Genomic DNA, 24,191 nt, shown 5'->3' with positions numbered 1-24,191 from the left:
TAATTATGAGGAGTATTTTCTTTTATGCCATATGTATTATGGATAATTATTTTTGTACATATTTTTAATTATAGTGTGTGTTAAGGAAAATTGTACTTTAGTATTTTTATGGTTACTGAACACGACAGAATTTAATTTTGTTAATAAGAAACCTGTGGGGTAGAGCTCAATTATAATATATCTGGTTATGCAGGAACATAGTATAAAACGTTTTAAACAGTACAGTATGATGAGGGGACCAAAAAAAAAAAAAAAATCTGAATCAGCCAATCAAGTAACATGAAATCTGTGATCGGTATAAGCCTAAATAAAAAAAAAAACAAAAAAAAACAAAAAAACACTGTAGCAGATAGGGGGCGTTATCGCTCTCTTGAACCCTTGTCCACGACTCCAAGCACCAGGTAAAAGTCCAATACTTGGCTTTATTAAATTGCCACAGTGCACAAAGCACCCTCTCCTCCACTATACTCATTAAATAATCACCAATAACAATAATAAACAATCCTCCACTCCCAGACGCGTTGCCACCCTTCCACCCAGCTCAGCTCGTCTATCTGGGATCTCCCACAGTCCTTTATACTCCTTGACCCAGAAGCGTTTCACCGTCTCTGTCCATGTGACCTGGAACACTTCCGGGTGAGAAAAATTTTTCTTCTTCACCCAGGAAGCTCATCGTACTCTTTGTCCATGCGACTATGACGTATTTCCTGGGCGTAAGGCAAATAGCCTCTGGGCCTCCCTGCAGCGACTCCTGGCGGCCCCCATGGTATCCAGAAGGGCTGTGAATAAAGACTCCAATGTCCATAATGCGCTGCTGGTCTTCGGGGCACCTCCTTACTACAGGGAGGGCTCCACCTGGCGGCGTGGGGGTATTGGCCGGGATGAACAGCCGGCCATACATCACACCACACATGCACAAATCAGAGCATCCCTAATATTTTTGTAACAATGAGTAATATTCAAAATATCAATAATATAATGCAATTACATGGGTTAGTAGACTTTGTAAAGTGCTGTTTAAAAAGCAAATTTAACTAAGTTTAAAATGTAGCTTAAATAGGCTTATGGTGGTTCAGCAGCTTTCATGAACAGCCAATTCCAATTCAAGGGATGTGAAAATGGCATCAACAGATGTGTTAGTGATGAAGGGTCTACAAGACTTTTGCTCAGTATTCTTAAACATTTTCTAACCCTTCTATACAAGGAAGATCCCTGGAACCATTGGGTAGAGGGATCCTTTCATTGGATTGGCTGGCCCAGCACTGATTCAGCTGTGGAATGGCCAACAGGGGGAGGCACCTTGATGGCGGAGGTCTCCAAGACTTTGAACAAATCCAACCATGTAATATCTACTGTTGAATTCTGTTCTGTACTTGTAATGTTTCTATTGCCCTATTATATTGAGTATTTCTTGTGTACTGTTGTGTATTGTATGTAGCCCCCTTTTTTTTGTGGCACCCACGGCATGCCCAACCTACCTGGAAAGGGGTCTCTCTTTGAACTGCCTTTTCCAAGGTTTTTTCCCCCCTACAAGGGCTTTTTTGAGAGTTTTTTCTTGGCTTCTTAGAGAATCAAGGCTGGGGGGCTGTCAAAAGGCAGGGCCTGTTAAAGCCCATTGCATCACTCCTTGTGTTATTTTGGGCTATACAAAAATAAATTGTATGTCCTGAGAGTGTGCAGGCTCAAAACGGGAAAGGGTATGTTCATGACAGCACCACTCCAGGGCTGAATGAAGTGCTTGGCTGATTGAGCATTTGCATGCAAATGCGAGCAGATCAGTCAGGTGCCTTATTTACACCTTGGAGTGAGCGGAGGGGTCATAGCTGAACCCAAGCAGGCTGTATAAAAAGGGGCCTGCACAGAACAAGGGGAACAGAAAAAGAGGTTAAAGAAAGACTGGAAAAAGGGCATGGAAAAGAGTGTGCATCATACATTCAATAGGGGGCTGAGGGTTGCTCCTATAGAGTTTTTTGGAGTAGGAGCAACCAAGTGCTCTAGAGGCTCACATGAAAGCTTGATGGACTGTGGCAACAGAGGGAGCAAGAAGCAAAAGCTCAGCATGGTGCCCAGTAAACATAGATGAACTAGCAACAGGGGGCCCCGAGCTGGATTAAAGTTTAAGCCTGCTGGTTACAATCTCCTCATGCTGCAGAATCTAAAAAGGGTAAGCCGAGGAGACATTGGATTTTAGAAGGAAGCATCACGGCTCTTGGTTTTTAAAGAGAAAATGTTCACCCATGTATTTTAAATGGTATTTATTAATAGACATTTTAATGTCCACGTACACCTGATTTTATTGATTTTTTTATTGACTATTTCTGGAAGATCATTTGTTGCACTGCACTTTTGGATTGATTTTAACAAAAGCATTGTTACTTTTTGCACAAAACCCTTGGAGCATGTGTGTATCCTCATTTGCCCAGCTCATCTTGGTACATAATTATTGACTGTTTCAGGTTGAGGAAGCTCCCAGAAGAGACAAGGGAGGGTGGAGCCAAACTGGAACATCACAGACAGACGACTCCTCAGAGAGAGCCTGAATGGCATGCAGCAGGGACACAAACAATGAACAGACCAAGGCAGTGCAGAGTGTCACTTCTGATGCCATCAGATCATAAATGTTCTTTGCAGGGAATTGTAGAGGGGCAGAAATCAGACGAGGAGAAGGTTGAAAGTGAAGTGAGCAGGCAGGTAGCTGCAGCAAGTTGCACAGAGAAACTACACAAGTCTTATCAGTTGAAACCGCTTCTTACAATAGTGGACAAAAACACAGATGGTGCCACATATTGCATATTCAGTAACAGCTGATCACTGCAGAGTGTGCCAGTAGCTACATTGCAATGATTAAAAAATAAATAACTGCAGTCTGGATTTATTGTGCTGAGTAGCAAAAAATGAAATTTGTTTAAAAAAAAAAGCAAAGTGTTCAGGGAGGTTTTAATAAAAGTTTGGACAGCTATGGTTATTTGTGGCATATGCAAAGGTTAGTGAACCAAATAAACTAACCTTTATATATAATACGCTACCGTGGGTGTTTGTCCAGGATTTTAAATCACCTGTAGCTCACAAATTTTGACCTGAAATTTTGTACACCTATACTACGTGACTTCTACTATCCACTTTTGGGGTGACTATTGACCTCCAAGGTTATTCCTCTTATTATTACAGAATCAGCTCGCTGTGCGGTGCATCCATACGGGCGCCGTTCTCATCCCTACTACCTTCACCGTCACTTCCCCTACCTCTTATTTTAAGTCTTCGATCTGCCTCAAGAATGATTTAAGTGCCAGCTTAAGTGAAAAATTAAAGAAAAACATACTAATTTCAACACAAAACACTGACTTAATCAGTTTTAACGTAAAAAGATGCCAACGAAAGAAAAGTAGCGGGCCGCTAGGGTGGAGAAAAGAAGAGCTGCTGAGGAAGCAACAAGTACATTAAGCTCGGCGCAAACAGATGCTAAATGTACAGAGAAAGAGTATGAAAACTACAAATGCTCAAGTGTATTCACTGCACGTTAATGGTATAAAATTAGCAATTGAAACAAAAAATGATCAATATTAGCATTCAACACTGTCAAAATTACCACTTGAAAGGAGAAAAGCAATTGAAACAAGTTCATATAGCTTATTAACATGCTAATTTGTAAGAATTATATAAAGAATAACTTGGAAAGAATTGATTTAACACGGGAATACAAGAAGAGACCGTATCAGGGCAGCCGAGCCAGCATTAAGATAAAAGCCAAGCCGCTTGCAAGAAAATGGCGCTATAAACCTTCAGTGCCTTCTGTGATCCTGGGACTCACTACCAAATAAGATCGACAAACTAGCCACACTGGTGAAAAATGACAGAACCTACAGATAATGCAGTTTGCTTTGTTTTAGTGAAACTTGGCTAACAACTACCATCCCAGATGCTAACATGGGCTACCCGGGTTTAGCAGTTAGAGCGGACAAATACCAGCAGGGAAAAATAAAGGAGGTGGTGTTGCTCTTTATGTCAGTACAAAGAGGTGCAACTCGGGAATGTAAACGTTAAAATCTTGACTTTCTGCAGGGACACTGAACTGTTGGCCGTAAGTTTGCGTCTCTATTACTTGCCCAGAGAGTTTGGACACGTCATTGTTGTTCTCGTTTACATCCCTCCTTGGGCGAACGCGGACATAGCGAGTGACGTCATCCATTCCACAGATGGCAAGTTACAAATGCAGCACCCCAAGGCACTTGTGCCAATCGCTGGTAACTTTAACCAAGTGACGCAGGACAAAACATTACCGGCCTTCTCCCAGTATATGGACTGCAAAACCTGGGGAAATAGGACTATTGACCTACTGTATACAAATGTTAAAGACGCATACGGTGCCACCCCGCTGCCTGTGCTTGGGAAAGCGGATCATAACCCTGCTTCAGCCTCACTACAAACCAAGAGTGAAAGTGCTACCTACAACCACACGATCATTCAGGAAGTGGTCCCCCGAGACAGAGCAGGCTCTGAGAGACTGCTTTGGAACCACTGACTGGGATATCCTGCAGGGATCACATAGTGAGAACATTGAAAAGGCTGTTGACTGCACAACTGATTACATCAACTTCTGTATGGACATTGTAGTTCCAGTAAGAACAGTACGCTGCTATGCTAACAAGCCATGGATTACAAGTGACATCAAGGGTCTTTTGAACCAGAAGAAAAGGGCCTTTAAAGGCGGTGATCAGCACGAGCTCAAGCATGTGCAGGAGGAACTCTGAGTCCAGCTCAGGGCGGCAAAGGAGCAGTACAGAAGAAAGCTGGAGAAGAAGTTGCAGAATAACAGCATGAAGGAAGTGTGGGATGGGATGAAGATCACCACTAGCTGCAGCTTGAAGCGGGTTGCCACCATCGACAGGGACATGGAGAGAGCAAACCAAATAAACAACTTCTTTAACAGGATTGACCACCCTAACCCACTCTCACCTCGGAGTACTGCATCATCCAACCATCCTTCTGCTGATACCAGCATAGTAGAGATATCCCCACCCACAATTACAGCAGCGCAGGTCAGCAGAGAGCTGAGGAGACTTCATGCCAGCAAAGCAGCAGGTCCAGCTGGAGTATCACCACGACTGCTGAAGGCCTGTGTGCTGGAACTGGGGAGTCCTCTACATACATCTTCAACCTGGGCCTGGAACAGGGGAAGAGTCCCGAGGCTTTGGAAAACATCTTGTATCACCCCAGTCCCAAAAGGTATCACATCCTAGTTGAGCTGAATGACTTCTGGCCTGTTGCTCTGATGTCACATGTGATGAAGACCATGGAGCAGCTGCTGCTTCACCACCTGAGGCCACAGGTCCGCCACACCCTCGATCCTCTGCAGTTCGCATACCAGGAGAAAGTGCGAGCAGAGGATGCCATCATCTATATGCTACACCAATCCCTCTCTCACTTGGACAGAGGCAGTGGTGCTGTAAGATTACAATTATGTTTTTGGACTTCTCTAGCGCCTTCAACACCATCCAACCTCTGCTCCTTTGGGACAAGCTGACAGATGGGAATAGATTCACACCTGGTGGCATGGATTGTGGACTATCTTAGAGACAGACCTCAGTATGTGCATCTCGGGAACTGCAGGTCTGACATTTTGGTCAGCAACACAGGAGCACCGCAAGGGACTGTACTTTCTCCGGTCCTGTTCAGCCTATATACATCAGACTTCCAATACGACTCAGAGTCCTGCCCGTGCAAAAGTTCGCTGATGACACTGCTATTGTGGGCTGCATTAGGAGTGGGCAGGAGGAGGAGTATAGGAAGCTAATCAAAGACTTTGTTAAATGGTGTGACTCAAACCACTCATGCCTGAACATCAGCAAGACCAAGGGACTGGTAGTGGATTTTAGGAGGCCCAGGCCCCTCATGGACCCTGTGATCAGAGCAGACTGTGTGCAGAGGGTGCGAACCTATAAATACTTGGGAGTGCAGCTGGATGATAAATTGGACTTGACTGCCAATACTGATGCACTGTGTAAGAAAGGTCAGAGCCGACTATACTTTAGAAGTTTGGCGTCCAACATCTGCCATAAGATGCTGCTGATGATCTACCAGACGGTCGTGGTGAGTGACCTCTTCTACACGGTGGTGGGCAGCATAAAGATGAAGGACGCCTCACACCTGGACAAACTTGTTAGGAAGGCAGGCTCTATTGTAGGAATGAAGCTGGACAGTTTAACATCTGTGGCAGAGCGATGGGCGCTAAGCAAGCTCCTGTCAATCATGGAGAATCCACCGCATCCACTGAACAGTGTCATCTCCAAGCAGAGGAGTAGCTTCAGTGACAGACTGCTGTCACTGTCCTGCTCCACTGACAGACTGAGGAGATCGTTCCTCCCCCACACTATGCGACCCTTCAAATCTACCCGGGGTGGGGGTAAACGCTAACATTATTCAAAGCTATTGTCTGTTTTTACATGCATTTTTATTACTCTTTAATTTGATAATTGTTTTTGTATCAGTATACTGCTGCTGGATTATGTGAATTTCCCCTTGGGATTAATAAAAAGTATCGATATATCTATCTAATCTTAACAAGCCTGAAAAAGGTGCCGAGAATAAGTAGCCAACTTCAGCTTCTTGTAATCGTTAATTCCAGCCTGAAGATACATGGAAGTAAAAGCAGCCCTTCAGGTAGAGATAAACCATAATGCAGGGTCATTCTGGTGTTATATGGACAAATGATCAACACCAAGCAAACCACAATCATGCTCTATCCTCAATTCGTGGCCGGTGTAGTCCAATCTTCTGCCTGCAGATCAACTGCCGTTCCATTTCTAGGGGCGTTGGTAGGATTTACAGGGATTAGTATTTTATATCCCTGCGCAGTGTTTTACATGTATAAAAATCTGAATAGCTAGGTTTCATGCTACTTGTACACTTTTGTAAAAATCTGCCTCCATTTAGGTTCCGTGAAAGTCACAAGTATCTCTTAAATCATTTACCATTGATTTGGGCTATTTTGTAGATAGGAAACAAAGATAAGGTGCTTACCACATTTATGCATGTGTATGGTGAGTTGCAAGATAGCACCGTCCATTTCTAAACCTGTTCTTTGTTTATATCCATTATGGTTGCTGCACCTTTGCAGCTAAATGGTGTTTGAAATAATACTGTAATGTTCGTTCTTTATAATAATCTGCATATAAATATTGCTCAATCTTGCATATGCCAACATATTTGATTTCCCCTTTCATTTCCAGAGAATAGACTTTTTTTGTACCATACTAGTTAACACACCAAAAGCAGCAAGAGAACTACACAGTGGTGTAAGTTGTTTGCGTACATACACACCCTGCCCAGCATCTGACTCACTTCCACTGGGTATATGAGCAAATGTCAGAGGAGTAATAGGAAAGTGCACAAGTTCAAGCAACTGCAGACAAGGTAAAACTGAAACAGCAAACTAATTTATAGCCGAAATTGCACAGACTGTTTATCTGGAAAATTTGCAAACTCTGTCTTTAAACAATGTTTCAATGGGAGATTTTGAAATTTCAATACCTCGATCTGCACCCCCCACCACCACCACCTGATCAAAGCACCATGATGTTCCTACATTGATGGATTAAAAGGCCAGAAGTCCACATAACCGTCATCAAATTCTTCAATAAGAACCCTGAATACAATGAGGACTGATTGAGGTCATTTATATTAGGTAGAATGCCTAGAGGGGGCTGGGTGGTCTCGAGGCCTGGAACCCCTGCAGATTTATTTATTTATTTCATTTTGTTTATTCTGTCCTCCCTGGCCATTAGACCTTACTTTTATTCTATGTTAATTATTGTTCCCTAATTTTAATTCTTATTTAGTCTTTTTTCTCTTTCTGCATCATGTAAAGCACTTTGAGCTACACTGTTTGTATGAAAATGTGCTACAGAAATAAATGTTGTTGTGCAGCACAGTCCATTTGAGATACCTCAACAAAAATTGGATTGACTTGACTAACTGAAGAAAGTGTGCCACATTGACAAAATTGGCACATGGTGGGGCAGAGTTGTTTAATGCAGATAGGGCCATCTTAATAGTACTTTACAGAAGCTTTTGATTTCTGAAAATGCTTTGAAATACCTTGGTATACATTTTAAGATATGAAAACGAGCACAGACCCATTTTAAGATATCATGAAATTAATTTCAGAGATCCAAAACTTATTTATCTCAAATAGTGAAATGTCAAGATGTTTTTAAATAACTTCCTATTTCAAGGTATTCCAAAATTAATTCCAGGTATCAAAAAACATAAAAATAAAAATTGAAAATTCAACTGAAAACAGGAAATTTTTCAGGAATTGACCAAAATGATAAAATGCACTTTGAGTCTCTAAATGTTCATTTGGCTTACCAAACAGTTGAATGTAAAAATGTCCCAAAACTACCAACTACAGCAATGAATTATGCTGAATCTTTCTCCTATTGCACACGTCTAACATACAGCTTCATTCGCCAAAACCCTCAGCCACCTTATATTAAATGACATGGTGTGTTAGAATTTACATTACTGTAAATTACAAAAGAATCAGAATAATGCTTCCTATGAAAGCTATCATTTAAATGATAGCAAAGACTAAAGCTGGAGTCTCAAAGTAGTTCTTTTTAAACTTTCTAGGGTGATAGTGTGAAGGGGTGTTTTGTATTAATAACTCCACAACCCTACATATGTAGTACACACCAAAAAAAAAAAAAAAAAAATTTTGCTATACAAGCCTCTTGTAAACTAATTTGTGAAAAACATTTGCTACAAAAATAGTACTCAAAAGTCTAAAAATCAAATCAGAAGTCAAACACTTTATGGGGAGAACAACAATACCATGTAAATAAATGGTTCTCTGTACTATGCTAACTACTTCAATGTTGAAAACTCACAGATTATACTCATAGCTTCTATTGAGCCTCCACAATCTGGACAACCCTGGATGCCCAATTCCTTATGCATACAACAGTGACGTGCAGGGAGGTTCATGGCTAGTGAGGCACGGACTCCTTCAGAGTCAGATTTACAAATATATGAATCCCAAAAAAAAAAAAAAAAAAAAAGAGTAGCTTATTCACTATTCAGTTGGCAGCATGCACGTCGACTACTGGTTACATTTCAGATCTCATCAGCTTTTTTTCCCCCCCCCCAACACACACAGGTAAGGAACATAATGCATCTGGCTAAGAAAGAATGTTACATTTATAGCGGCGAGAGAGAGCACATTTGCTCTGCACCGTCTGTGTGTTCCAAGTTTGCCTTTGCAATTCCACAATTCATACTCATTCACTACAACTTAAAGTACTGAGCAGTGTACCAAAAAGAAATTTCAATTTTGACCTTAAAATATTTAATTTTAAAAAGCTTTTTAATTTTGATGCTTTAATCAATTTTAATACAGACTGTTCAACAAAAGGATAACAATATAAACAAGAATATTTAAGGTCATTAAGTTTAAATATTGGATTGTTTTTCTTCTTAGTCAGATCCCTTTTTTTTTTTATAAAATTGAAAACAGTTTATGGTCTTACCTTTGTAAATGAAGTCAGTGCACCTATCCTTTTACAAGAAAGTGATGGAGATCTTCGTGGAGAAGTCCTAATTTTCCTTTAGTTTTAATCTTAAAACTTCCATTTTGGCAGTCAGTCCGAACAAAAAATAAACGGATGGCTGCAGTGTACTTGACTTTTAATATCGCTAACTTATTGGCGCCTAGAGCCTCTGCGTAGAACAGCAGCAGCAACAAGCACCTGTTTGGTTCACAGCTGCCTCCTTCGGGACGGCACAGTACTGTCCACCTCACCTTGTGCCTTTTCACTGCAGTTTTGTCAGATCAGCAAGACTAAAAATGTCACACACATTCATTAAAGATATTAGCCAGACTGTGGAAAGTCAGGGTGTACAATAAACGTGTCTGCAAATATATTGGTGACATACAGGCACATGCCAATTGCATGCATCAAACCAGTGTGTGAGGGAGAGCGTAGTCCTAGACGAGGCTTGTTGATGTTGCACCACGCGTTTCTCCCCTATATTTGAACAGGAAATGCACCAATTCAGCGATTTTGACTATATAAAAAAAAAAAAAGTTATCAAAATTATTGGAATCATACAGAAAACAAAATTTAAAGCACAGACAAGTGACACATTTTAGGTTATTAGTTTTTACCTTTCATGATGACAGGTGACCCTGACCACATGTCTCTGGCATACAACACACCCACTATTCATTTCAGGTTTCCTTGACAGTCTTAGAGCACTGGTTGAAGGTTTCCCTTCACACTTAAGATACTAACTATACTCTCTCCATTTGTTGACTGCTTTAGGTTTCACGGTACTATAAGCTTCATTTTTACCATGGACATCACCTCTCTGTACACAGTCATGTCTCACGATGAGGTTCTCATTGCCGCAGACAGGCATTCAGAATCATTCCACCCAGACTCTCTCAACCCCCGAGGTTAACAAAAATTTCCCACTTTTGCAGTGTGATCCTTCAACTAGTATCTTTTTTTTCCCCCTAACCCCCTCTTGATCTCCTTTCATCAACCACCCAAACTATGCAAAATCTGCATCTACAGATCACTTCAGAACAGGGGTCACCAACTCTGGTCCTGGAGGACCACCATGGCTGCAGGTTTTCATTCTAACCTTTTTCTTAATTAGTGACCCGTTTTTGCTGCCAATTAACTTCTAATTTTAATTGACTTGTTCTTGATGACTCAGACTCCTTTATCATTGTTTTTTTCCTTAATTAGCAGCAAAAAACAAGGATACACAAAATGAGCCAAAACATCCATCATGGCATCCATCAACAATCTCTCAAAATGAAGAAAGATGAAGGTCTCAGGAATGTTGATCTGCTCAGGTCCCCAAAACATCAATTCCAGAAATATCTGCTAATGCACCACGAGAGTAGCAAAAAAGCCATGAAATTAAAGAACGGGTTTAATTAACGACAGGAATTGGCACCTCATTTGGCAGCTGGTTGGAGTGAAATTGGTTGGAGTTTGAGGCCCTGACTTAGTTGATCTTCTGTTGGCTCCCTCATTTCACATTTCTATTTTGGTGCCATTTAAGGAAAGAAATGAAGCAATTCAGAGGAACGAAGAAACTCAGGGGAGCAAATCTTAAAAAAAAAAAATTCAATTAAAATGAAAATTACAAGAAGTTAATTAGCAGCACAAACCGGGCACTCATTTAAAAAAGGGTTATAATAAAAACTTGCAGCCACGGTGGTACTCCAGGACCGGACTTGGCAACTCCTGCTTCAGAGGACAGTCACATTCCTCACCAGGCACTTTTGGCTACAAACAGGAGATGTGTCATTTGAAAATCTGTCACCAACAATACCCTTATATCTGTGTCCCTGTTGTAATTTCAATGTTTAAACAAGCACCTCTAGCCAGTGAAAAATTTACTGCATTTCTTTGTTGAGTAAGTTTCAACCCTTTGTATATCGTGGATTTTATATGTAAGCATATCTAAATATATATTGCAGATTTTTCAGTGGTTCGCAGATTTCTGCGAACAATGGGTCTTTTCATTTCTGGTACATGTTTCCTCAGTTGGTTTGCCCAGTTGATTTCCTACAAGGGACACTATTGGCAGAGGGCTGAGAAACTACCAAATCAGAGCACGCGGTTAAGTTCCTGGGTGCTGATTGGCTCAGCGACGTAGAGCAGCATTCAATTCTGCTTTGCGTTAGCCAGCATCTCATCTCGCTCATTCAGCATCAACGAGTCTCGCTGTGTAAAAAGTTAACTTTTGTGCTCCTCGGCGTTTCTTTGTGCGTAGTCAAGCCCTTCGTTATGTCTCCGAAATGATCTGCTCCTGCTTCCAGGGCTGTGCTCAAGCGCCTCAGTCACTCTTGAAGATGCTCCTTTAAAAGAGCTGCAACGCTCTCCTTTGCTGTGCAGTAACATTTATCTCATCGTTATTGGACAAATTGTGTCATTGTTGGAGAGTACCCATAACTAATTTTTTACATACTGTACTTAATACACGTACGTACGTTTAGTGTAACTGTACACACATTTTATACAATTTTTCTTGCATTGTACGAATTTATTGCTGGTGGCCTGTCTATCGTAATGGCTGTAACATGTGATATCAGAGATACTCAATACCTTTAAAATAACATTTAGGTTATATTTGTATGTTGTAGATTTTTCATTTATTTTTATATTGCCTAATCAATTACAATGTGTTTAAAACTGTATTACGTATTAAATAAAACTCCTCAATGATATACGATACGCATGATTGTGCGTAGTATATAAACAGTGTGTTTACATACATAATTTCAATGAATCTTACCTAATATCCAAGAGAATATAAATTGTTTATGCTGTATAACTGTGCGGGAAATGTTTATAAAAAGAGTGTGGAAGAGTTTATAAGGGCTTAAAATATATACAAATAAACCATATAAACAAATGGTTTTTACTTTGCGGATTTTCACCTTTTGCAGGGGGTTCTAGAATGCATCCCCTGCGATCGAGGAAGGATCACTGTACTTTATTTGGTACCATGAGCACTAGGATCACTGGAGAAAAATCAAAAAATAGTGTAGGCGATGATGATGGTCAAAGAAGGTGAATTAGGCCAAAACACTTCCAGGCTGTCTGCAAGGGAGCACAGAGAACTTGCACCTCCACAGGAACATCATGATTGCACATAAAAGTGCCCTCATGGGGTGAAGAGCAACTGCAGGCACAATTTCTTAAGGATAGGCCTTGGTAGCCGACAACAGATCATAATACATCAAGGGGAAACATTTCTCTGTATAATGCAATGTTGAAATTCTGCAGTAGAAGAAGTGCAGTCATGATTACTTACTCTCCAAAAGATTTTTCATATGTACAAACTAATGATTAGTGGAAGCTTGTACTACATATGCTTTTCAGTTTATGCATTCACTTAAGAATGCTGCTAGGCTTTATAATTTTAAGTTTGAACATCTGTTTATCTTCATATCAAATAATCTTGTACAATTGTTTCAGAAAAGGGGCCCCCCCTGTGGCCCACTATTAACCTACATCCCAATATACGATGTTCAGTAGACTGGTTACTGTGTCATACTGGGACAAAATAAAGCATTTGCATCCTGGATCAAATCCATACCCTGTAGTGGATCCCCAGACTGAGTCGTGAACCAAATGTGTACATGGAACTTAAAAGAACCAAGTTAATAAAACAGAAATGCAAAAATGAACTGTGGGAGAAAGACCCACTGGAAGGATTAGATGAATAACTCACCCCACCTGCATCATAGGGAAGAATTAAAACCTTAGCCAAGTGATAAGTCCTACGTCAAGAAAGAAAAATTTTCAAGACAAGGAACTGAGCCAAACTGAATCACACAGATTTAAAAAAAACACACCCCCTAGAGAGGCAGAGTCAGAGCTTTATACTCCCTGCAGAGGAACATAGAACAGCATGACAAACCAGCATTGCCACTGTTGAGTGCTAACTTCAGACTCCTGAGCAAAAGACTACCTACAAACACCCTTATATAATCTGGTTTAGTCAGAGTTTGTATCACATGCATGTTCTGCAAACGCACAGTCATATGAAAAAGTTTGGGAACCCCTCTCAGCCTGTATAATAATTTACTCTACTTTCAACCAAAAAAAAAAAAAAACACCCCAGTGGTATGTCTTTCATTTTCTAGGAACATTGGAGTACTGGGGTGTTTTCCAAACAAAGATTTTTAGTGAAGCAGTATTTAGTTGTATGAAATCAAATGTGAAAAACTGGCAGTGCAAAAATCTGGGTACCCTTGTAATTTTGCTGATTTGAATACATGCAACTGCTCAATACTGATTACTTGCAACACCAAATTGGTTGGATTAGCTTGTTAAGCCTTGAACTTCATAGACAAGTGTGTCCAATCATGAGAAAATGTATTTAAGGTGGTCAATTACAAGTTGTGCTTCCCTTTGACTCTCCTCTGAAGAGTAACAGCATGGGATCCTCAAAGCAACGCTCAAAAGATCTGAAAACAAAGATTCTTCAGTATCATGGTTTAGGGGAAGGCTACAAAAAGCTATCTCAGAAGTTTAAACTGTCAGTTTCAACTGTAAGGAATGTAATCAGGAAATGGAAGGTTGCAGGCACAGTTGCTGTTAAACCCAGGTCTGGCAGGCCAAGAAAAATACAGGGGTGGCATATGCGCAGGATTGTGAGAATGGTTACAGACAACCCACATATCACCTCCAAAGACCTGCAAGAACATCTTGCTGCAGATGGTGTACCTGTACATCGTTCTACAATTCAGCACAATTTACACAAAGAATATCTGTATGGCAGGGTGATGAGAAAGAAGCCCTTTCTGCACTCACACCACAGTTGTTTAAATGTTCATTTGCATACATCAAGCAAGCCAGATTAATTTTGGAACAAAGTGCTTAGGATTGAGCAGACAAAAATTGAGTTATTTGGTCAGAACAAAAAGCGCTTTGCATGGCGGAAGAACACCACCACATTCCAAGAAAATCACCTGCTACCTACTGTCAAATTTGGTGGAGGTTCCATCATGCTGTGGGGCTAGTTCAGGGACTGGGGCCCTTGTTAAAGTTGAGGGTCAGACGAATTCAACCAATAAATTATTCAGGATAATGTACAAGCATCAGTCACAAAGTTAAAGTTATGCGGGGGTTGGATATTCCAACAAGACAATGACCAGACACTCAAAGGCTATAGGAGGTGTCTAGAGGCTGTTATATTTGCAAAAGGAGGCTCAACTAAGTCTTGATGCAATATCTCTGTGCCCAAATTTATGCACCTGTCTAATTTGGTTATGATGTATATTGCATATTCTCTGTTAACCCAATAAACTTAATGCCACTGCTGAAATACTACTGTTTCCATAAGGCATGTCATATATTAAAATGAAGTTGCTACTTTGAAAGCTCAGCCAATGATAAAAATCCAAAGAATTAAGAGGGGCTCCCAAACTTTTTCATGACTCTCTTATTGCTCTGCCTTTCTTTGATATACATGTACAGTAATGTTAACTTGCATGTTAAAAGGTGTACTGTGGAGTTATCTGAATGTTCAATAAAGTGTTCTTACTGATACAACGATGTGTATAACACCTACCTAGGACCATTCTATTATTGCAGTCTCTCCTCCATTGGGAAATATTCTTATAATCAGCAGCATTGTGTTGCCAGAACATTATAGAGCACTTTCATATACCAATTCATATTAGGCTAATTTCTGTAGCAAAACACATTAGAGGAAACCAGATTAAGTTGAGGTAAATACAGGCATGGAATAAACAAATACCATAAGAGAGGGATCAGACTCCTGCATCTGTCAGACTACTCCTTGTGTTGGGCCTTATGATTTCCATGATGTGGAGAACACTGACGAATCATGGAATTAATGCATAAAAACAGATTTTAGATTAAAAGCCAAAAAGTGCAGAATTGAGACTGAACAGGTGACTGTTACAAAACTCAATACATTACATGTTTGAGTCACCTGTAGTTCTATCATCCAGATACTATTTACTAGTTTATTTTCCAAGTGAAAGCAATTCTTAACAGAAATCCAGTCGGGCTTCTGTTCATGCTCTTGCATGTTTTCTACAGGGTGGCCCACGAAAAAGTAGCCCGACTTCCTGCCAGAGTGGCGCACCGATTGACTACCCTCATCACGAAAGTTGTGTAGACGTAGTGCAAACATGTGAGTACGAGCTGAGCGAAGTATTCCATTCCACAAAGAATCATTTTCAGCACTTTCTGTAAAGAGTGAGTAAAGATTTTTGCATTTCAAGTTCTTTCTTTATGGAAGGGCACCTTTTTTTGTCAGGGAGGCGAGCTACTTTTTCGTGGGCCACCCTGCAGTTCAAGGCATGCAAGAGACAGGTGGATATGTCGAAGCAAGCAGTATCAGATACCCCAACTACATCAAAAAAACTAAAATGCAAGCTTAACTGCAAAATTAAAGGCACAACAAATATCCCTGCAACTTTTACGATAATGGACAAATTTTCTGCAAGTTTTACCAGGATACCATAGACTGGACACAAAATGATACTTGCAATGATCTTGTCAAATCTAAAACCCATCAAGAACAAGGAGAAATTAAAATCAATGAGTATTCCCCTTTAGGTAACAATAGAGAAATAAATTCATCAGATGCAAGACACCAGTTTTTGGAGGATGTGTGCAGAGTCAGGGATACTGACAATGAAGATGCATCCTTTCTTTAAGCATCGTAAATGGGGAGGCGTGCTGCCGGAAAATGAGCAGTCTTTGTCAAACTCATTTGTCTTGTATGAACGCTGTTCTTTGAAAGATATAATGCAAGAAAATGTGTTGTACTAGACAAAAACCACCGAAAGCCAAGAACACAGTGCTCAACATTGAGATTAGCAAGTAAACTTGGCTGTATGTTAATTCTTTCATATAGGCAGTTGCATTTACTGTAAGCCGTTGAACCGATTTATATTTAACCAGTATTAACAGTCTCCCATTGAAAAAACATTAGTGAATGGCACTGGTTTTAATGGGTTAACTTTTGAACATTAATGTTTCTGGGTTTAATCAACATTTTGTCTCATGGTGACAAGGATGCAAGTTCCACATTTGACTCTTCCAGTAAACTTAGCAGCTACAAACCTGGGTGGAAGAGCATTCTCTGATGCAACAAGCCCTTAAAAGCGGGTCTCTCTCTCACCACCCCAATTCCTTGATTTAACTTCCTCCTAATCAGTTAGCTTCTGCTTTGTTGCATGCTTAGTTTTAAGATATGCAGTAGATGAAACCACGTTTTCAATCTGTAAACATTTAAAGTTTAAGAACCATTAGAAATAAATTTACATAATTACAGGTACTAAAGACCAATACTTTCTGGCAGATGTTATCCTTATGGAGAGCTGAAACTTTTCCACCTTTTCACAGGCAGTGAATCTTAATGACATTTTAGCAGTGGTTACAGACAATGTATCACACTGTCTGAAAGCATAGCAGGAGGTTTTAAAAGGAGTTACGCCTAATAGTATGCATTCAACCTGCTTGTGTCAGGTCATCAGTTTGGTGGGAGAGACTTGGCAGCACTATAAATACTTCAGTGAGGCTGCATCACTAGTGATGTGGGTGAAGTCTGCCTTCTTCAAGAAGCCTTCCAAAAGGAGATAGGCAACCTTCTAGTTATTAAAATAAGATAGTGCTGGACCAAGGCTGAACCCCCCCCCCACACAGAGGCAGAAAACACCAGATGGAAAAGCTGGTACCACACTGAACATGCCTATACAAAGAGTTCTTTCTGGCTGAGAACACATCAGCTCCGGCTGTTAAACATCCTAGAGCTGACTAAAACTGAGGACGAAGAAAAAAAAAAAAAAAAAAAAAAAAAAAGGGAGACCCTAAAAGTGAAGTTAACCTTCATCGCAGGGGGATGCATTAAACTAGTCACAGATCTTACAATTCTAGAGCGCACACACTGTCCTATTGCAGTCTCAGCATGTAACATCATGGAGGACCTGGTCTCCTACCCAATGAATGGAACTGTAAAAACTGATGAGCTGTTCGATCAGATGGGCATACGACAGATGAGAGTGCTTGACCACCTGCATGATACATTCCACTTGGCCTTTACCAAGTTTTCAAAACACTAGGATGTCCATCCTGGGAGTTTGCATGTTCTCCCCGTGTCTGTGTGGGGTTTCCTCTGGGTGCTCTGGTTTCCTCCCAAAGACATGCACGTTAGGTGCACTGGCAATCCTAAATTGTCTCTAGTGTGTGCGTGTGCCCTGCAGGTGGCTGGCACCCTGCCCTGGATTTGCTCCTGCCTTGCACCCTGTGTTGGCTGGGATTAGCTCCAGCAGACCCATGACCCGGTGTTGGGATATAATGGGTTGGACAATGACTGACTGCCCATCCTGCAAAGGAAGTACATAAGCTGGTCAGAATGTTTGACCCCAGGCAAGCCTCTATTATGGAAAAACCCACTGAAGGACACACGAAACAAACCTCTGATTAGCCCATCAGCAGAAATAAGTGGAGGGTGGACAGTGTATTTACACCATGCTTAAAATGGTCTCTCTTCTGTGGAGCTGGCCGATTACTGGAAGGATGCAAGACAGCATTTTCCAAGGGCGACAGAGATAGCATTTCCCTACATATACTTCCCAGTCAGCTCAGTTGACTGTGAGAGGAGCTTTAGTAAATAACTCTCCTCACAGACAAGAGAGTCACTCAGTGAGTTAAACACTGTGGACCACTGGGGCACGTACAGCCACCCTAAACCCGACACAGACAGACAGGACAGGAGTTCCAGTCCAGCACTCATTTATTTACAGCTGGGGAGCGCTTTTCTCTGCTCTCCACAGCACAGCAGATAAAGCACAACACAGTTCTCTTTTCCTTCTCTCTTCATTCCACCTCCACCCCTCTCCCAGTAAGCTTTGTCCACTACCTCCCAACTCTGGCTTCTCAAATGGAGTGAGGCAGCTCCTTTTATTCAACTCCTGGGAGTGCTCCAGGTGGCTCATCAGTACAGTATTACCTGGAATCTCTCCCCAGTCCACTATATGGCTCTGCGGCTCCTCCTGGCAGCCCCCACACAACCCAAAAGGGCTGCCAGCTCCCACTGTGCCCTGCAGGAATCTGTGGCGCCACAGTTGTCCAGGAGGGTTGCCCTCTAGCATCCCAGGGGAGGTAGTGCCTCAGAGTTGCACTCTCCCCTAGTTCTTCCATACAGCTGGCGTCTCAGCCAGGTAATGGCCGACGCCGTCCATCACAACACCAAGCACCTCACAAACCTGTACTTCAATGGGAGTGTGTCAGAGATGGGGGAAAAAACACACAAATTAGCACAGCTCCAAGTTAAAACAAACTGTACTGATTAACAGTGTTAGAGTATAAATGTTTGCTGAATTCAGATGTTTAAACATCCAAATTACATTTTAGTTGCAATGCATTTTTTTTTTCAAATCATGCCTCGAACTTTTATTCATTAGTATGTCTTAAACTTCTAGCCATTATGTTTAGGTACATTAAATTCAGTTGTGCTAGTGTGCCACTTGATTAGGAAAGTGCCATTTTACTATTGCTTGTTTTATTGTAGCTGTTACTTTCTTACAGTTAAAATGGCACAAACTTAAATCCAAAACAAGGAAAAATAATTTTTTTTTTTTAAAAAAAAGACAAATTTCCCAATTCAAACAAGTTGTCTTGAGAACCTCTTCACTGGTCCCGTATTTACATGGACAGCTAAGAACAAACAGGCATGGAAAAAATGGAAAGTCTTGATATGGGGTAGGGAATTTGAAGGAGTAAATGTTACCAATTACCTCAAAGGAAATTTAAAAAAAAAAGACAAAGCTGACTAACATACCAAAGAAGCAAACTGGGTAAAGTTGTTATACTATCCCAGACTCCCAAGTCACAGAAATTCTCCCAACATGAAGTATGTCACTTTTAAGCTGAACAGAAGACCCTGGGTAAGGGGATTAGGCCCAAAGGGTCTTCTGCAAAACAGTACATTTTAGATTCAGCAGACTTTATTTTAATAGACTAAACCAGGGGTGCCCAATACGTCAATCGATAGCATTTTTAATGTAGGTAGATCATTTCGACCTGGTCATTTTAAAAGTAGCTCGCAAGCCGAAAAAGTGTAGGCACCGCTGTGATAGACTAACGTTAAAAAAAAAAAAAAAATAAAATAATATTTTTTGAATGCAACGCGATCTACCTGCACTACCTTTCCGATCTACCAGTCAATCGTGATCGATGTATTGGGCACAACTGGTCTATCGTATATCCTCTCTATGGCATTTGCTTTTTAATTGACATACAGGGCGGCCGGTCTGAGATCTCTTTTCTTCTAACACATCGGTCATCCCGCAAGCACGATCAAACGCGCGAGCTACTGCAAAACTCTGGCTGTCCAAGTGATCTAGTTAGCCTTCCAATTTATATCGACTAAACAAGGGATTTAAAAAAAAAATTGTTTGGGTAGTACGGGCTGGATGTGGAATATTGGAAGAGGATTTTTTTCTCTCACAATGTCACAACCGAAGTGCGTTTGTCTGATCTGTCAATCTATCATTGCCATTTCAAAGTTGGAAAATGTCGAAAGGCACATTCGAACTGACTTCCTTCAGAAAAACGATCTAAAAAAAAGAGAAAGGAGAGGGAACTAAAATCGCAGTTAGACAGCCGTCATTTTTCATTCGGCTGAATTCAAAAGCAAAAGGCAGACACACTGAAGAATCGTTCTGGGAGGGTGACTCGATCATTAAGCATAAGAAGTCCTTCCAAGATGGAGAGATGATAAAAGATGCCTTTGTTGAGGCAGATGGCTAGGGAGAAATTCCTGCCGAGACTGGAGAAAAAGGAGTTTCTCCTTGTCATTAAACATGCAACTTCATAATGATCAATGGCCGCTAGAATTGGCATTTTATTTCCCCGATCTGACCAACATGTTGAATGAGCTTAATTTACAGCTGCAAGGAAAAGAGAAAACCATAGTCAATATGATTATCTCAGTTAATGCTTTCAGACAAAAAAAAAAAATGCAACAACTGTCCTCAAAGCTGCAGCGCCTTGACTTGGTGAACATCCAAAACCTCGCGTCAGAGCTGGAGATGCAATGGAAGGCGTGTGCGCAACTTGGCAGCGTGAGCTACACAGAGCAGATTGACAATTGTCTGTCAGACTTTATCTAATGAGGAAAAAAAAAAAACAATTCGAGTGTTGCCCAATGTAGCGGAGTAAGAGTAGCGTTTCTTCTTCACAAATGTACTCAAGTAAAAGTAAAAAGTATGGTGCAGTAAAAGTACAATTTTTTTTAAAAAAGTTACTCAAGTAAATGTAACTCGTTACTACCCACCTCTGATATTCAGAGTGTGTGTGTATATATATAAATTTTTAATGTAGGTAGATCATTTTGACCTGGTCATTTTAAAAGTAGCTTGCAAGCCAAAAATGTGTTATGGCACCCCTGGGATAAACAGAAACAAAATCATTCTATTCAGACCAAAAACCCTTCTCAAGCAAATTCATGAAGTTCACATTATGACTAAAAAAAAATGTTAAGACAGGAAGACACTTTCTTCTAGGCTTACAGCATGTTACAATTTATACCAATATGCCTATAGCATTACAGCAAAATGGGGACATTGATCTTTACCGAAGTCTAAACATTTCATGCACAAATTAACCTGAGACAACACTATATAGGTAAGCCAAGAAAGGGGCATCCAAAAACATTCAACCAGTCTTTGGGAAAAGGAATGCGAAGGATTATTGCCTACAGCAACAGTTGGTGCTTTGATTATTAAGAGTCGATCTGATCTGCAAGGCAGAGAGGAGAATGCCCCTTTACAAAAAAGGTGCCTAACAAAAATGGCATAGGAAGGAACAATCACAGTTTTGCTTTGATGAGCTACCTGCCATTACCTTCAGCTCAGGAGCAGCGTTACCACCCCTATGTTTTTCCACATACAGTATATAATTTTCTGTTCCTGCCAATGTTTATGGTTTTTGTCTGCTGAGTCTGTTTTTTCATCACAATCATGTATTCCTTGAACTACACTTTGTGTACATTACTTTGTTTTGTAGCTCTAAAATGTAATTACTGTACTAGTCTGTGCATAAACCAAATTAACTTGGTGATTGTGATGGGTGACATGTGCCTTGACGTCACATCCGACATGGTGCACGTGCCTTAATGTCAGTTAGTCAGTCAGTCATGTGCTGACAGCATAAGAGATGGTCATTAAATATCAACTGCTACACTTGGAAACCTCCAACACTGATCATCAAGGACGTTAAAGAAGGACGGTGCCATAAACGATGTTGTGAGAAACTGAAAAAGTACAAACAGAAAAACTCAAAGTTACATTGTTGGTTTGTGCGTGGACGAGTCCTGCCTAATGTTCTGCTCCCAAGGTTAAATTTGACATTTCCTGCTTATCAGGAATACAATAGTTTTTTTGACACTTAGGATTTATTTGGCAGGTGCGCTGCTGTTGTATTTGATTAGAAAATGAATTCCTTGTATGCCTTATTAAACATGTCTTTTTTTCTGTTTGTTTAGTTACATGGTCTATGTTTTACCGTAGCACTGGCAGGGATTGGAAAACTACAAGTAAAGATCCTAAGCAAAAATCCGAGTTGAAAATGAAAACCAGACACTAGTATTACCATGCACATATATAATTAAAGTCTAGATATGGAGAGCTGTTAACCGATTTTAGGCAACCAGGGGAACGTCTCTTAAGTGCCGGGTTCAGCATTTTCAATAAACAACGGAGCCTTGTTCGTTAATCGCTGCGAACGTCTTTTTCTCCTCACGGTGGGAATTTTTATAACTTTGTATATTCGAAGCGAACACCACCTCGTAAACGCTGAGCTCGGATGAAAAGTAATTCCCTGAAAGTTCCAGAAAGTTTGAAAAAGAATTATACCCCCCCCCCTCCCAAAAAAAAGGACCACATGCAGACTGAATGGAGGAAAGTGTTGAAGAAAAACATCGGCCAATCTAAAAAACAGGGAGCCCATGAGAAAAACCTTCTAAAGTTAGATCTCCGATTGTCAGTACGTGTTCAAGTTGCGAAAACAGAGGTCGTGCGAAACGTGAATGATATTAAAATTATAGTTGTATACTTATTATAAATTATATACTAAATTATTAGGGAGGAAAAAGGAGGATTCGCTGCATTCAATATTAGTAAGGAAAAGTTAAGTGTAAAAGTTAGCGTTAAGAAATATCAACAGCGGGAAAAAAAACCTTCATATTTACTCTCCATTAGAAACGTTTTACAAGCGAGAATAAATGCTTCGAATTTCTGATTAACCTGAAGTTTACGAAACTCCTATAACAGCGAAATGAAATATTACTTTTAATCGTAGCTCCCAATTTAATATCTCCGACCAGCACTTAAACATTTTTAAAGTGACATTACCTTATAAGTGCCGAATCCATTTTCCTTTGCAATCCGAAACTATACCTATTAACAATACTTTACTTTTTAAAGTAATAACCGCTGACTTCTTTAACCACCTACTTTTTTTTTTCTTTTCTTTTTTTTTGTTTTTCTTCTAACCAAGAACGCTACAAGCGCGAACTACACCGACTTATTGAGTCGACTCCGTGCAAGTGCTTCATGTTCGCGCGAGATGTGCGAAAATGAGTTTCACCTGGTGGGGAAGGAATTAATTGAAAGAGCGGGATCTCAAAAAATGCCGAGTCAAATAGCCTTAGCCAAAGCTAGCAGGCCAAAATGTGGCTGGCTCTGTTATATTATTATTCATCCAGCTTCTAACAAGCTGTCAATTCTCGCCGATCTGCTTAATCCAGTTCAGGTCCTAGGCTATATGCCCATCCAACCAGTACCGGACACTCACGCACACTTACTATGGCAGTTGGTTCGCTGACTTTGTCCCGGGAATCCCCTTTGGCTGCAGATATTTGTTATAACCAGATTCACAAGCAGTGATAATAACGGATCTTATTCAATTAACTGTTCCGTTTTTTATCTTATGTTATTCTACATTCAGAAAAGAACAGCAGTATAATCTAAGCATTTAATAATATTTCTATTTTTTGCTATAACGTTAAACTCTTAAACGTTTTTGTTGTTTTCCTATTATTTTTCCCTTGCATTCCCTACTCTCTTCATCATATCCTAATAATGACCAAAACAAGCAAAGCAGACACCCGGGCGAATAACACTAAATGATGAAAGGCTGCAACTGCTTCAATGTCAGACCCACTAATTAGTCAATAATGGAAAGACAGAACTCAGGATGAACATAAACAGAGAAGAAAAAATTAAGATACTGCTTAATTTTTATTAAAAATAGGGGGCTGCTCGCTTCATTCGCCAACCCTGTGTTGCAAAGTAAGCAATAAATGCATGTGAGGTTAACCCCGTTTTTGAAATTCTCTGACTTAAACTTCAAAGCCTTACAATATTTTACATACTTCTGACACATCACTTATGTCCATATATTCGAGCTCTATTTGCCTTTTTGTTATTTCTCTGAGTAATAATTTCTCTTTGCGCTAATGAGATCTTTACTTTCTTTGTTTTGACACTGTCATTTTTTCTGCTTTCATGTTCTGTATCTTGCTCTGGATGTGTTTCGTGCGTATGGTTTTTTTTTTTGAGTCTTTTGAATTCCAGTTTTCATTATCTCTAACCTGCTCTACATCTGTTTGGCCCACTT

The 24,191-nt window shown here is 40.4% G+C and overlaps 1 protein-coding gene across 1 annotated transcript in view; it reads right to left on the bottom strand.

Moving 5' to 3' along the window:
- LOC120534914 overlaps nucleotides 1–23,118 on the bottom strand; it is a 60,024-nt gene extending 36,906 nt beyond the window's left edge. The window contains exon 1 of the mRNA XM_039762419.1: nucleotides 22,925–23,118. Coding sequence (XP_039618353.1) covers nucleotides 22,925–22,944 — 20 coding nt within the window. The 5' untranslated portion in view covers nucleotides 22,945–23,118. The remainder of the gene's footprint in view (nucleotides 1–22,924) is intronic.
- Between the last annotated feature and the right edge of the window lie 1,073 nt (nucleotides 23,119–24,191).

The sequence above is a fragment of the Polypterus senegalus genome, chromosome 9 (genome assembly GCF_016835505.1).
Source record: "Polypterus senegalus isolate Bchr_013 chromosome 9, ASM1683550v1, whole genome shotgun sequence".
Classification (NCBI taxonomy): domain Eukaryota; kingdom Metazoa; phylum Chordata; class Cladistia; order Polypteriformes; family Polypteridae; genus Polypterus; species Polypterus senegalus.
This window is presented reverse-complemented; position numbering and strand designations above follow the sequence as displayed.